A 14,386-nucleotide genomic window follows, 5' to 3' on the forward strand; every position below is an offset into this window, starting at 1 on the left:
GAGGGGCACCAGGCAGGGATGCCCACTTTCCCCTTCACTGTTTGCAATTTTTATTGAACCACTAGCAGCAGCAATTAGACAGAATTCAGTAATTAAGGGCATAAAATGCAAGAACGTGGAACATAAAATCAGCCTTTATGCCATAGGTGTCAAACTCTGGCCCGCAGGCCAAATTTGGCCCGCAGCCTAATTACATTTGGCCCGCGAAGCCACACCAAATTACTATCAGAGCTGGCCTACTGGTATTATACAGCTAATATATATATTGTTTAGTATTAAGCTTTGCTTGTTCCATATTCAGTTTTTCAGCTAAACTTGTTTGAGTCCATAAGAAAAGATTCATATATCTGGAGGAAGATTTTTTTTTTCAATAAATATTAATGTTAGGATAAGAAGAGATGCACAAGAAAACAGCCAGATTGCACCTTCTGCGTTTCCCCACGGAAATTATTCATTTTTTAAAATATTATAATTATTATAATGCACCAGGGTGCAGGGTGTTCCATTTTGAATTTTGGCCCACTGTGTATTTGAGTTTGACACCCCTGCTTTATGCGGATGATGTGTTACTTTTTCTCCAAAACTCACAAACTAATATCTCTGGAGTGATTGAATTGATAAACTCTTTTGCAAGAATATCAGATTACTCAGTTAACTGGCCAAAATCTACAGTCCTTCCAATTAATTGCTCCTTCTATAATTCTACTTCTACACCACTGCAATCAGGAAATATAAAATATTTAGGTATTAATTTTTCTCCCAAGCTTGCAGCTCTTACTAAATTAAACCATATCCCACTTTTAAAGAAAGTAGAAGGTGATCTGGCTAGGTGGAAATGTTTACCCATATCACTCATGGGAAGGGTTGCCGCTATAAAAATGATGGTCTTACCAAAAATAAATTATTTATTCTCAATGATCCCAACTAAACCGCCACAAGATTGGTTCAAATCTCTAGATTCATATATGTCCAAATTCCTTTGGAAAAATAACCCCCCACGAATCAGCTTAAAAACACTACAAAAGACCAAGGATAAAGGAGGACTAGAACTGCCTAACTTTCAGCACTACTTCTTAGCCAACAGGCTTCAGTTTATCTCAGGATGGCTAAAACATACCCTCTTAAACGAACCTTGGCTAGCTGTAGAACAAGCACTTTGCAATAATCTAGAGATTTCAGACCTACCATTTATCAGCTCAAATATCCAATGACATGAATGCTTTAAAAGCGTGAACATCAGCTCTTCTCTGACAGCATGGTGGGAGTTTCTAAAATTGACGGAGTCTTCATTAATCCCATGCAAACGTACACCTATCTGGAACAACCCTGACATATTACAAAACAATAATATGATAAACTTTTCAGATTGGAGTGGTAAAGGAATCAAATACACTGAACAAAAATATAAACGCAACACTTTTGTTTTTGCTCCCATTCCCCATGGGATGGACGTAGAGACCTAAAATTCATTCCAGATACACAATATAACCATCCCTCCCAAACAGTGGTCACAAATCAGTCCAAATGTGTAGTAGTGGGCACATCTGCTATATTGAGATAATCCATCCCACCTCACAGGTGTGCCACATCAGGATGCTGATCTGACATCATGAGTAGTGCACAGGTGTACCTCAGACTGCCCACAACAAAAGGCCACCCTGGAATGTGCAGTTTTTTGCGCTATTGGGGGTCTGGGGACCCAGAACCGGTCAGTATCTGGTGTGACCACCATTTGCCTCATGCAGTGCAACACATCGTCGCATGGAGTCTATCAGATTGTCAATTGTGGCCTGTGGAATGTTGGTCCACTCCACTTCAATGGCTGTGCGAGGTTGTTGGATATTCGTGGGAACTGGTACACGCTGTCGTATACGCCGGTCAAGCACATCCCGAACATGCTCAATGGGTGACATGTCCGGTGAGTATGCTGGCCATGCAAGAACTGGGACATTCTCAGCTGCCATCTGCCCTGAACAATGTGAACCACGATTCATCCGTGAAGCGCACACCTCTCCAACGTGCCAGACGCCATCGAATGTGAGCATTTGCCCACACAAGTCTGTTACGGCGATGAGCTGGAGTCAGGTCAAGACCCCGATGAGGACGACGGGCATGCAGTTGAGTGTCCCTGAGACGGTTTCTGACAGTTTGTGCAGAAATTGTTTGGTTGTGCAAACCAATCGTTCCAGCAGCTGTCTGGGTGGCTGGTCTCAGACGATCTTGGAGGTGAACCTGCTGGATGTGGAGGTCCTGGGCTGGTGTGGTTACACGAGGTCTGCGGTGGTGAGGCCGGTTGGATGTGCTGCCATATTCTCTGAAACGCCTGTGGAGACGGCTTATGGTTGAGAAATGAACATTCAATGCACGGGCGACAGATCTGGTTGACATTCCTGCTGTCAGCATGCCAGTTGCACGCTCCCTCATTGCTTGTGGCATCTGTGGCATTTTGCTGTGAGACAAAACTGCACATTCCAGGGTGGCCTTTTGTTGTGGGCAGTCTGAGGTACACCTGTGCACTACTCATGATGTCAGATCAGCATCCTGATGTGGCACACCTGTGAGGTGGGATGGATTATCTCAATATAGCAGATGTGCCCACTACCACACATTTGGACTGATTTGTGACCACTGTTTGGGAGGGATGGTTATATTGTGTATCTGGAATGAATTTTAGGTCTCTACGTCCATCCCATGGGGAATGGGAGCAGTAACAAAGGTGTTGCGTTTATATTTTTGTTCAGTGTATTTAGAACATATACTAGAAGGAACAGAATTTATCTCATTTGACAGCCTAGTTACACAATATGGGATGAACATGAAAAGATTTTTAGAATATCAACAAATTAAATCCATAGTAAAAAAGAAAATTAAACCGGGTCAATTTGAACTACAAACACCACCAAGTGTGGTTCAATTTCTTACTCTTAAAACCCCCCAAATTACTTTCCAAAAAATACAGAATGCTTTCTAAAACAGATGAATCAATATCACTTCCTATTGCAAAATGGGAAGCGGATTTATCAGTTAACTTAGACCAAAACTTCTGGTCTCAGATTTGCTTAAAAACCTTTCATCTAATTAGAAATCCCAGTCTTCAATTAATTCAATACAAAATACTACATAGAGTGCACTATACAGGTCATCGGATGTTCAAGATGGGCTTTACGTCTACCAACAACTGCTCACACTGCCAAACCAATTCACCGGACAATTATATCCACGCTCTTTGGTTCTGTCCACCAGTTCAGAAGTTTGGGCGCGAGATATGTGAAGACTTATCGAAGTGTCTGAAATGTAACATTCCAACTTCCCCTTTAGTGTGTTTGTTGGCAGCTTAGATAATGTCACTTCAGAAAAGAATATCGCCCATATGGTTTTCACTGCCCTATGCATAGCATAAGGAAAAATAAAGATAATCTTAATTCTAACCAATATAAACTATCTATTAGATTACATTAGTCTTGATACAGCCTCTGCCACCACATCAGATCAATTGCTCTGGGCTCCTTTGATCAGCTCCATCACCTAATGGGGGTGAGAGGTCATAATTTGGTCCTGCCTTCGCTGTTGTGATTGGTGTGGGGGTAGGGACAGGCTTGGGGCGTCGGGGGGTTCCCAAGGAGCATCTTCCTTGGAGGGCTGAACCTGGGGTAGCGGTCACGGCCTATTAAGGGTTCTGTTGGCTCTTAAGTGACGGTTTCCTCGTGGCTGCGTGCAGCGGGGCTAAGGGAGGGTCTGTGCTGACGGACGTGGGTTACTGACCTGGTAGCCTGGCTGCCCCTGGGTGGGTCCGGGACGGGCGTGAAGTTCTGGGGGCGCTCTGTCTCTGGGCTGGGGCCCTGGCTGGGCCTCGGGGGGGTTGTGGGCGGGTGGGTGTTTGGGGGCCCAGCCCTGGCGCAGGGTGCCGCCAGTGCATCAAGCCACCTGGGGGGCTCTTCAACTGGTGGGGAAGGTTGTTACATCTTGCAGGAGGTCTCCTCTCTTCAGGAACTCTCTGCAGGAGGGGGAGATACAGGAGAGGTGGAGGAAGATCTCAGCCTGGGCGTCTATTGTCTTGTGTACTCTGGAAGATGAGTGGATGACGGGGTGGGTGGTTGGGTCGGGTGGGCTGTCCCGGGCTCTGCGGGGTCAGGCGGCGCTGCTGTACTGGCCCCCGGTCCGGATGGGCCAGGACCCCCTTTCCCTGGCGGGTTGCGGAGTATGGGGGTGCCTACTGGGGTCAGCGGGGGAACTGGATCCAGGGAGGGGTCACTTGCCCCTCCCTTCCTTCCCTCCCCATCTTCAGCTGCCTCCCTCTTCCCGCTCCACCACAATCACCCACACATGTAGGGCCTTGGGGTAAGGGTGTGTCACCAGGGTGCAGGGGAGGCATCCCCCCCCCCCCCCCCCTCTGTCCCCTTCTGGCTGCCTCTGCCTCAATTTTATCCCACAACTTAGACATTCACATTACTCACACTCTCATTACACATACATATAGGATCTTGGGGGTGAGCACACTACACGGAATCCAAAAGACCATGAGGGTGTACAACCTCACCCCTGGCGTCGTTGCCCACCTCTCAATTTTAAATACATGTAGACATTGAGGGCTATCAGGAGGGGCTATGCGCTTACCTGCTGCTCTCTGGCAGGTAGCTCCATGCCCTCCTGGGTTTATATGCACCTTAGAACACACATGCATCAACACTACAAATGAGCGGGCGGAGGGAGGTTTGGAGTCTTCACACACCCCCGTTCTCTGCGGCCTGCTGGAGCAGGAGGGCTAGGAGGAGCAGTTGGCCGTCCGACTGGGGTCTGGAATGTGGGGCCTCCCTGCTGCTGCGGAGTCAGGGCGGTCTGCTTCTCCCCACCCCAGGGAAAAGGGTAACACCACCCGGGTCTGGGTGCAGTTTCCCCCTCCAGGGGCAAGGGTACCTAGGCGCTTAGAATACGCTTGGGGAGTGTGATTGTGTGTACAGTGTCTCTCTATGTCTGTCTCCACGTTGGGTGAGTGTGGAGTAAGTGCATATGAGAGCATGAGGGTGGGAATGGATGTTTGTATCTGTGTGTGCCTGCTTGTTTGTGTCCATATGTCAGGTCGGGTATCAGATGTCACCTCTCTAGGGACATCTCAGGCCCTCCAAGGTATGGAGGCCTATCTCCCCCCACCACTTCCCCTTCCAGTGGCAGACGCCCTCAGACATCGGTGCATTGGTGGTTCTTTGTGTCCGGGGATGGGACAGGCACACACCAGCTCACTCCTTGGTGGCTGCTTATTCGGGCCTGGGGCTCGCTCGGGCCACTTCGGGGGTGGGGTGCCCCCAGCCTCAGTCACTCTGGCACAGCTGGCTGCCGGCGGAGCTCACGGGCACGTCACCGCAACCCCCCCCTGGCTTCTGCTCCACGGCTGCTGAGTGACCCCTCATCTGGGACTCTCCTCGGCTCTTTCTGGGATAGTGGCGCGGCTGCCCCTCTGTTGGTCTTCCTTGGTCTCTTGTGCTCTGAGGGCCTCTGGATGTCTGGAGTTTTAATCGCTTCCATACCTGCTTCATGCCCTGGAGGACGGGGCTGTGGCTGTGGCTTACGTGCTGCACAATAATGTTTAATATTTAGTATTTACTGTTATATTCCAATATATCATCATGATGTTGTTTATTCTATTGCTCTCTTTTTCTTCTGCTTGTTTTCTTTTTTCTTTCTCAACAGGTGATCCAGGTGATTGATATATGTATTTTTTGTCTGCTTATTTTGTTGGTTTTTGTTTTTTGCCCTTTATCCCCGTCCCTCTTCTCCGCTGTTTTTCCTTTCCCTCTTTCTTTCTCCCCTGTCTTTTCCTCAGTCTGTCCCGTATCTAGCAAGTGAAAATAAAAAATAAAATAAACAATAAAAGGTGAATCAAATAGACCATTACGGCAAGGCTGGGATGGTCCATTTAGTAAAGTAAATCCGTTGTGCATCTTTCTTCGCCTTTAGACAATAATTCTGATGGCAAAAGAACCGAACGGCACAGGCAAGAAAAAAAAAAGAAAAAGAGGGGGACAGACTGACTACTGATGCCTTAAAGCTCTATAGCTCTATAAGTCTGCCTATAGCCAGTTGTTTCGATTATTTGTTGGCTGTGTCAACAACATTATTTGTTTCCTTTTTAATGTCTGCTCCTGATGAAACAACTACTGACTTGTTGAACTGAGGCAACAAACACTTTGGCTGTTTGCAGTGTTCCTGTATAATACCCTTTTGTATAATCTTTACTTCCTGTACTTTTGTATAATCTTTAGTTCTTGGTAAAGCCACAAAAGCTATCCCCACATAATTGTGTGAAGGTTCCAGTACACATATGATGTCTTACAAAGATATGTCTTGGCTCCTACCTCAAAGCACACTGTGCGCTGTCGATCTTACGTGCTTCACAATAATGTTTAATATTTAGTATTTACTGTCATATTCCAATATATCATCATGATGTTGTTTATTCTATTGCTCTCTTTTTCTTCTGCTTGTTTTCTTTTTTCTTTCTCAACAGGTGATCCAGGTGATTGATATATGTATTTTTTGTCTGCTTATTTTGTTGGTTTTTGTTTTTTGCCCTTTATCCCTGTCCCTCTTCTCCGCTGTTTTTCCTTTCCCTCTTTCTTTCTCCCCTGTCTTTTCCTCAGTCTGTCCCGTATTTAGCAAGTGAAAATAAAAAATAAAATAAACAATAAAAGGTGAATCAAATAGACCATTACGGCAAGGCTGGGATGGTCCATTTAGTAAAGTAAATCCGTTGTGCATCTTTCTTCGCCTTTAGACAACAATTCTGATGGCAAAAGAACCGAACGGCACAGGCAAGAAAAAAAAAGAAAAAGAGGGGGACAGACTGACTACTGATGCCTTAAAGCTCTATAGCTCTATAAGTCTGCCTATAGCCAGTTGTTTCGATTATTTGTTGGCTGTGTCAACAACATTATTTGTTTCCTTTTTAATATCTGCTCCTGATGAAACAACTACTGACTTGTTGAACTGAGGCAACAAACACTTTGGCTGTTTGCAGTGCCCCTGTATAATACCCTTTTGTATAATCTTTACTTCCTGTACTTTTGTATAATCTTTAGTTCTTGGTAAAGCCACAAAAGCTATCCCCACATAATTGTGTGAAGGTTCCAGTACACATATGATGTCTTACAAAGATATGTCTCAAATGAAAGCAGCCGGAGGCATTTTGTAAAAAAAAAAAAAAAAACTCTGATCTGACTTTGTCGTCCTGGCAGAGTTCACCCGATGACTTGTTATTTAAAGACTGCACTCCCTTTCACCAGAACATGAGATGACACTTCTGGTAAGAGTTAATCTTTATTTTGTGGCCTTTTTTAATGTTTCAAGAAGAAACGTTTTCTCTATTAGAAGAAAAGATTTCGTCTATTTTCACTTGTTTTGAATCTTGTTTCTGTTTTCTTTCTTTCTGGTGAAGCTATTTATATATTCTACACATGCCAAGGAAGGTGGCCAGTCTATCCTCTGAACCTCATCAACCGTGCATCTATACAGATAATCATCTAGCACAGTAATTCATTGAAACTTCAGCAGCATGATCACCATTTTCTTCCTCATCGAAATGGTCAGCATCATCCCCATCACTGCCATCCTCCTCTTCATCTATTCCAAGCTTATTTCCATCTACCGCTCCAACCATGTGTTGGACAGCTGTGGCCATGCTGTGCTGATAACAGGCTGTGACAGTGGCTTCGGGCACCACCTGGCTCGCTGTTTGGACCAAAAGGGGTTTGTGGTCTTTGCTGGGTGTTTGTCTCCAGGAGGAGCTGGAGCCCAGAGCCTGGTCAGACAGAGTTCCAGTAATCTAAAAATCCTCAAGTTGGATGTCACAAGGGATGAAGACTTGCAGCAGGCAAAGAAAATGGTGCAGGAGAACCTGCCAGAGAAAGGTAGGAGTTTAGCTCAATGGAAAAAATGTATCAAAGATTAGCCATGGCAAAAAGGAGAAAATTGTATTTTATTGTTTGCTTATTTCCATAGATAAAGAAAAGACAAACTTTTGACTTTTCTTTATCTCTTTATCTTTATCTCTTGACTTGTTTGTATTTGTTAAATATGTAAGGATAAAATCTCAATGATAGTTACAGATTAAAAGGCAAAGGTGAATAATGAAAAGTCTTGAATCCACAGTAAATCCAGTCTTTTAATTTTTTTAGCTTGTGAGGTCAACTTTCCAAAGGCCAGTTCAGTTTCTGTTTTTGCAAGAAATAAAACTTTTACAAATTTGACAAATAGTGTGGGAAAAAAATAACTTTCTAGTCTATTTGGTCTATCCATGACATGTTGCATGTTTTTTATTTCACATTTAAAACTACATTTCCCTAAAGAAAAAAGTAGGGTCAGTGGGATTTTATTGTTTGTCAGGTCTGTGGGCAGTTGTGAACAATGCTGGGATCTCAGACTGGGCCGAGATCGAATGGAACACTATTGAAGATTTCCAAAACATGGTGGATGTTAACCTGTTTGGATCCATTAGGACATCTATCGCTTTCCTACCGCTGGTTCGTGCCAGCAAAGGTGAGTTCCATGTGTAGCTACATTACTGTCCTCACATTTATACTGTAGTGGCGTTATGGATAATAAAGGCTTGTGTAATGTTTTCAGGTCGGATGGTTTTTGTGTCAAGTATCTTTTCCTTCTTCTACTGCTTGAACATGGGAGCATACAGTGTGTCAAAGAGAGGACTGGAGGCATTTGCTGACTGCTTAAGAGTGGAAATGGCTAGTTTTGGCGTGAAGGTACCGAATGGGTGAAAAGATACACAAAAACATCCCATGACACTGTAAAGCATGAAGTAGAAAATTTAGTAATTCTGTGGTACATAAAATGTTATGCCTGTGAGGGGAATGGGAACGAAGTCTTTCTATGAATACGGTTCATTGAGTAAGTGAAGTTGAATTTTTTTTTATTTTAATTACACTGTACAGAGTTGTTTTTGCCAGTGCTGTGGGACACCACATTCTAATGAAAAACCATGGTATGTTTTCATTGGATTTTCCAAGACATTCCAATGCTTATTTATTTTGCTTTTAGGAACAGGATTCAGAGAAACATCTGGTTCTCACACTTGTATAACACACAGAACAATTTGGCTGCTTTGATTCTGTTCATAATTCTATTAATTTACACCAGTGGTTCAAATGCAGCCCCAAACCATGACAGAGCCCCCACCGTGTTTTACAGATGGCTGTAGACACTCACTGTTGTATCCAAAAAAAATGATTCTGTTCATCTAGACGTAACATTTTCAGTGTGAGAAACATTTTTTCACTTATCCAAGTGACTTCTTCAGTCCCAGCTGACTGCAGGTTTCAGAATCAATTATTTGGGATTTGCTTACCTGGATGATTGAGCATGCATCAAGAAAGTCACTGTTGTACCACTCTCCTGACCTTTTGTAAAAATGATGGCCATTTGAACCAAAAATGTCAAATATGGATTCATCACTCCATCAGAACAGTTGTCAAAGCTTTTTAGTCCAGTTCTTGTGTAATTTTCACACCTCAGCCTTTCAGCCTTTTCTCCCTCTTTCCATTCAATAAGAATGGCTTCTTGACAGCCAGCCTTCCACTGAGAACGTTTCTGATTAGGTGGGTTTTTTTGTTTTTGTTTTTTCCCTATTTCTTAAGATGCTTTTCATCTGCTGTAGGATTTTTAAAGGCCTCCCACTTCTCCTTTTGTCCTTAAATGTGTTTTTGCAATGGGCAGCTATTAACATAGTGCCTCTAAATGCAATTTAAACCTGGTTCTTTACTAAGTTACCTGTTACGTATAGACCACAGATGACTAAAATAGCAACCAATGCCCCCCCCCCAAAAAACTTTGAAAGACCTTTAGAAAGTCCAGCAAGCTATTGATCAAGACCACTTTGAAAAAAATACAGAAAATTTTGGCTTCTTGGAAACAAAATATAAACAAATGAGGGGTGGCTCAAGACTGTTTGTCTGTTAATGTGTATTTCATTAACAGACATGAAGCTCTAAGTGACCATGTGTTTACCAGTTACATTGTGACCATTTGAACGAGTCCAGGGCAGAAACCTTGAACATTGTGCAAGCTTTGCCATTTTTCAAAACCACATTGTTTCTCTTGAAACCTAAATCTTTACTTAAAAATGTAAAAATATTAGCTCTGTGTCCTTAATTTTGAGATTATTGTGATCAAACATGACATCATAGTATATATCATAGAAAATTAATTAGAGTATATCTAAAGTTTGCCTAATCCATTTCTTCTTTTTGGTCTAACCCAACAAAAATAGAAGTGAGAAAACAAGTTATGGGTTTACAGGAATCCATGAGTTGGAGTAATTGATACTGATGTGAACACCCATCAAGATTTAATAATACCTGATAGAAGACTCTTTCCTCCTAGTTGAGTCTTTATGCTAAGCTAGCTCAAGTTTCATCAGGAACGCAAATAACCTTTCATAAATGTCATGGATTTGTTGTTTAAGTTAAAACACACACAGAAACACAGATACACACAAAAACGCTGTAAATGGACTAACTGAACATAAACTCCCTTTCAGGTCAGCATCATTCAGCCAGGTAATTTTGGCCAAGCCACTAACATCCTGAAGAGGAAAACTGCTTTGGACATCTGGAACAAACTGGATGATGAGAAAAAACGAATCTTTGGCAGAGAGTACATTGATCTGGCCAATGACTACTTCACGTCAACATGTAGGGTGGGATTCAAGGACGCCGATCCGGTCATCGCAGCAATGCTGCACGCGGTCACATCTGCTCGGCCGAAACACAGATACCTGCTGGTCTCCACCATGGAGATGTTTTTCTTCAGCATCTTCCCATTTCTGCCAACCCTCCTGGCTGATGCTGTGTTTTCTCTCAGCTCAATGTACACATGCAGAAAAGAAATGCTTTATGCTAAGCGAGACCCACAAAATAGCTATCTGTAATACTAAGCTCTTCCTATTGTCTTTAAAAATGTTAAGGACTTAATACACAACATTTATGGCTTTATAATTAATAATACTACTAATAACAATAATAAAAGGTATGAAACAAATATAGCCTCATGAAACAGACTGATCTTGAGACATTTGAAACCCAGTATTCAGCTTAATGCCAGACTACAGATTTAGTGATCACAGGTAGATTTATTCCTAACTTTGAAAGTATTTCCAATTTACTTCCTGTCATTTCAAAATGTATTACTGCTTTTGTGTGTGTGTGTGGGGGGGGGGGCGTAAATGTTAATTAGCAGGATTATGAGTACGAGTTGTAGCTTGATTTCTGGAGTCTTGCCTGGCTGTTTACCTTCAGGATTTTCTTTTTTTACTTTTTTGGACAATAATTTTAGTATATTAAAGTAAACCATGCAAAACATAACCGTCATAATATGAATATTTTCCTAGTCCGCTTATTTACACAGAATGAACCTGCAATCGAACTGTAGGTTAAAAAAGAGGGACATTCCACATGCTATAACATATTTTGAACTTTGCCACATGGTTGGTATGAGCCTTTACTTAAGTTTACTGACTTTTGGGGGGGGTTGTTAGTGAATTATCAGAAAGAGGTCCTCCAAGGTAACGGTGCAAAATTATGTTCCTCTGGGTCATAGATATAAAAACTGATATTCATGCTGTTATAGCAAAAAAATGTGCCACAAAGTTTTTATTTTTTCTGCTTTGAAAATTTCATGTGGATTAAGTAATTACAAGAGCTTGAAAATGCTGGGGGTAAAAAATATATAGCCCCAATTCACATCAAGTTTCCTCAAGATGCGTTTATTTGTAAGGTAAAGACTCTACAATAATAAATATTCATATAACACACAAATGTTTATAATAGTGCAAGGTAAAGAGTTCAGTTTGAGCAACACTGCTGCACAACATGTTTTAATGAATCCAAGCCTAATTGGTGGTTTCTCTACATATGAATGTAGAGAAACTGAAAGAAGTAGAACAGATTTTTGATGCCAGAAGCTTTCTGTTTTCCAATGCCTGTAGTCTGTGTTCTTTAGACCAATATTGTTTTTGTTTTCATTGGTTCCTGTCTCTCATTACGGTTCCCTCTTTTCCTCATCTTTCTATCTGATCTTCAGTGTAGGTGTGGCAACTTTTTCCTGCTTAGATGAGTGGCAGTGATTATTTGGTAACTTAGCAGTATTATAACACCAGGGCTACATCAAAGGCCCAAATCTTGTCAATGCAGATATGCCAATACTTTGAAAGATCTTGTAGCCACACATTTTAAAAGCCTTCTCACACTTTTTGTATTTATTATTCCTCACATTTTAATGTCCCTTCTTGGATTAAAGGTGTAGAGAAGAGAAAATGTGGACAGCTATGAAGCGGATGAAGAGTGTACAGATGACATACCTGTGGAGAGAGGGTAGTGGAGTTTTTGGCCAGGTGGTTGAACACAATCTTGGAGAGGGAGAATGTCTGAGAAAAGGAGATGAAGTGTACTGGTACTGATTTGCAGCAAGTGTAATATGCAGAACTGTAGTAACTATAGAGGGATAAAGGATATTGAAGATGGCGCTGCCAGGCAGGAAGAAAAGACAAAGATCACAGAGTACATTCCTGGATACCGGACATGCAGAGAGTTGGTGTGACAGAAGAGGATGCTAGGTTTAGGACTTCTTTTATGCCTGAGAACGATAGTGCAACCTCTAATTAATTAATGGCTATTAAGTAAACATAATTATGCTTTTCATACATAATGTTTCAGTAGAAAAAGTCAAAAGGTTACAGTGGTTATATTAAGAAAAACTTAACATAAAATTCCCCCCATTCTTTACTTATCCCAGCTGACTCAGCAATACAACAATAGCTGTATAAGTATACCATTCTCAATTGTTTCATCCACATTACTCGTTGAATGAACTACACAGCTATCTTCTGATTAGTAGGCAAAATGGAGCATCCAAGATTTGGGTTTATCCATTTAATGGTTGTTTTCATTGGTACCAACTGAAATATTTCTGGATAAGCACACATTTTTCTCAAGTTGAAAAAAGTAATCCCAGTATGCCACTAAGCTCAGATTGTTATCATATGGTGTTAACAGGGCATGAGTTCAATGCCCATACTAGGGTTTGTTTTTTTTAATGAAGTAATGTGTTTCATACCACCACCTTTTGAAACACAGAATATGTTCATGTTGTATAACTGCATATCTTATTAATGCTAAATCATAGGTTCTGTCTCCATGTTGGCCGTCAATGCTTTCATTCACAGACAAATTCATTATCAGCTGAGAGTCAGCCACTACTCTTTCATTACTAACAGACACACAAAGAAACGTTTATTTGTTTTTTTTAACAAACACTTGCTGATGAGTCTTGACGTCACATGTTAACAAATCAGTGTGTAAGTGCCAAAGCAAATTGGAAAGAATAAGTGTTCAGAAACCAAGAGAAGCAAATGAAGTTTTTTGTTTTTTGTACTGTGAACACGAGATTCAAGATTACCAAAAAAAATCTGTCTCTCTCTCTCTCTCGCTCTCTCTCTCTCTATATATGTATATATATGTATGTGCATATATATACATATGTATGTATGTATCAAATATCTTTTTTCTTCTTCTTTCTTTTATCTTTTTGTTGTATTAAAAAATAATTAAATGAAGGAAACAGTAGATAATAAAAGTAATTGTTCATTTCAGCTCTATCTTTAATTTATAACTGTTAAAATTATGGAGCTCAAACTGCCAATGTAAACTAACACTACTGAATAAATGAATATTCTCTTAAATACATCCAAATATTTCCTACCATCTTCTGCTGCAAAAACTGAAAGTTAAGCTTTGATTAATCTCTCCTTACATACTCTTGAGCATGTGACAAATGTTTTTAACATCCAGTCTGGTTTTATATCATCCCAGAGAGTCTCAGAGGCAGGAACAATCTGAAGGTCCCACATATATCTAGTCCTTCACCTGAAAGAAGACAGAAAACCAAAGTTGAGCTTCTAAACCTGGAAAAATCTGCTAAATCAAGGCTGTCCTTTCCTTCTATGTTTTGTGACTACATCGTAATGTTGATGTCAAAGTGCCCATTTATGTTCACCTTTATGACCATCAGCAAGTGTGAGCTCCTCTATAAAAGCAGACATTTTGACAGCTCCCTGTTGTGGAACATTCAAGCGTGTGTTAAGACAATGCTACAATCTTCAACTCAAATCAGCAGATAGACAGTTGAAACTTGGAAATATTTGAGTGTGGACAATGATCCCAAAAACACATAGAAGCTGATTTTCAAACGGATAAAGCAGTGGGAAAAGTTTGATCCTTTTTATACCCACCTAGCAATGCACTATGTCAGATATCTGCCATTTCTGCAAGACTTTGTGGAAAACTCTTTTCTTGAATTTTCCCTTATTGCTTATTTTAAAAGTTTG

The 14,386-nt window shown here is 41.4% G+C and overlaps 1 protein-coding gene across 1 annotated transcript; it reads left to right on the plus strand.

The window, feature by feature from the left end:
• Nucleotides 1-7,365: 7,365 nt before the first annotated feature.
• LOC147301830 (D-beta-hydroxybutyrate dehydrogenase, mitochondrial-like) lies at nt 7,366-11,169 on the plus strand. Its single transcript, XM_086283802.1, has 4 exons — nt 7,366-7,901; nt 8,377-8,529; nt 8,617-8,750; nt 10,544-11,169. The coding sequence occupies exons 1-4, from the start codon at nt 7,547-7,549 to the stop codon at nt 10,931-10,933; spliced, it is 1,032 nt and encodes a 343-aa protein (XP_086139928.1). The 5' UTR covers nt 7,366-7,546; the 3' UTR covers nt 10,934-11,169.
• Nucleotides 11,170-14,386: the final 3,217 nt, after the last annotated feature.

The sequence above is a fragment of the Aulonocara sp. 'chitande type north' Nkhata Bay genome, linkage group LG23 (genome assembly GCF_057382095.1).
Source record: "Aulonocara sp. 'chitande type north' Nkhata Bay isolate Kocher_YH1m ecotype deep benthic linkage group LG23, A_spYH_male_GT1.1, whole genome shotgun sequence".
Classification (NCBI taxonomy): Eukaryota; Metazoa; Chordata; class Actinopteri; order Cichliformes; family Cichlidae; genus Aulonocara; species Aulonocara sp. 'chitande type north' Nkhata Bay.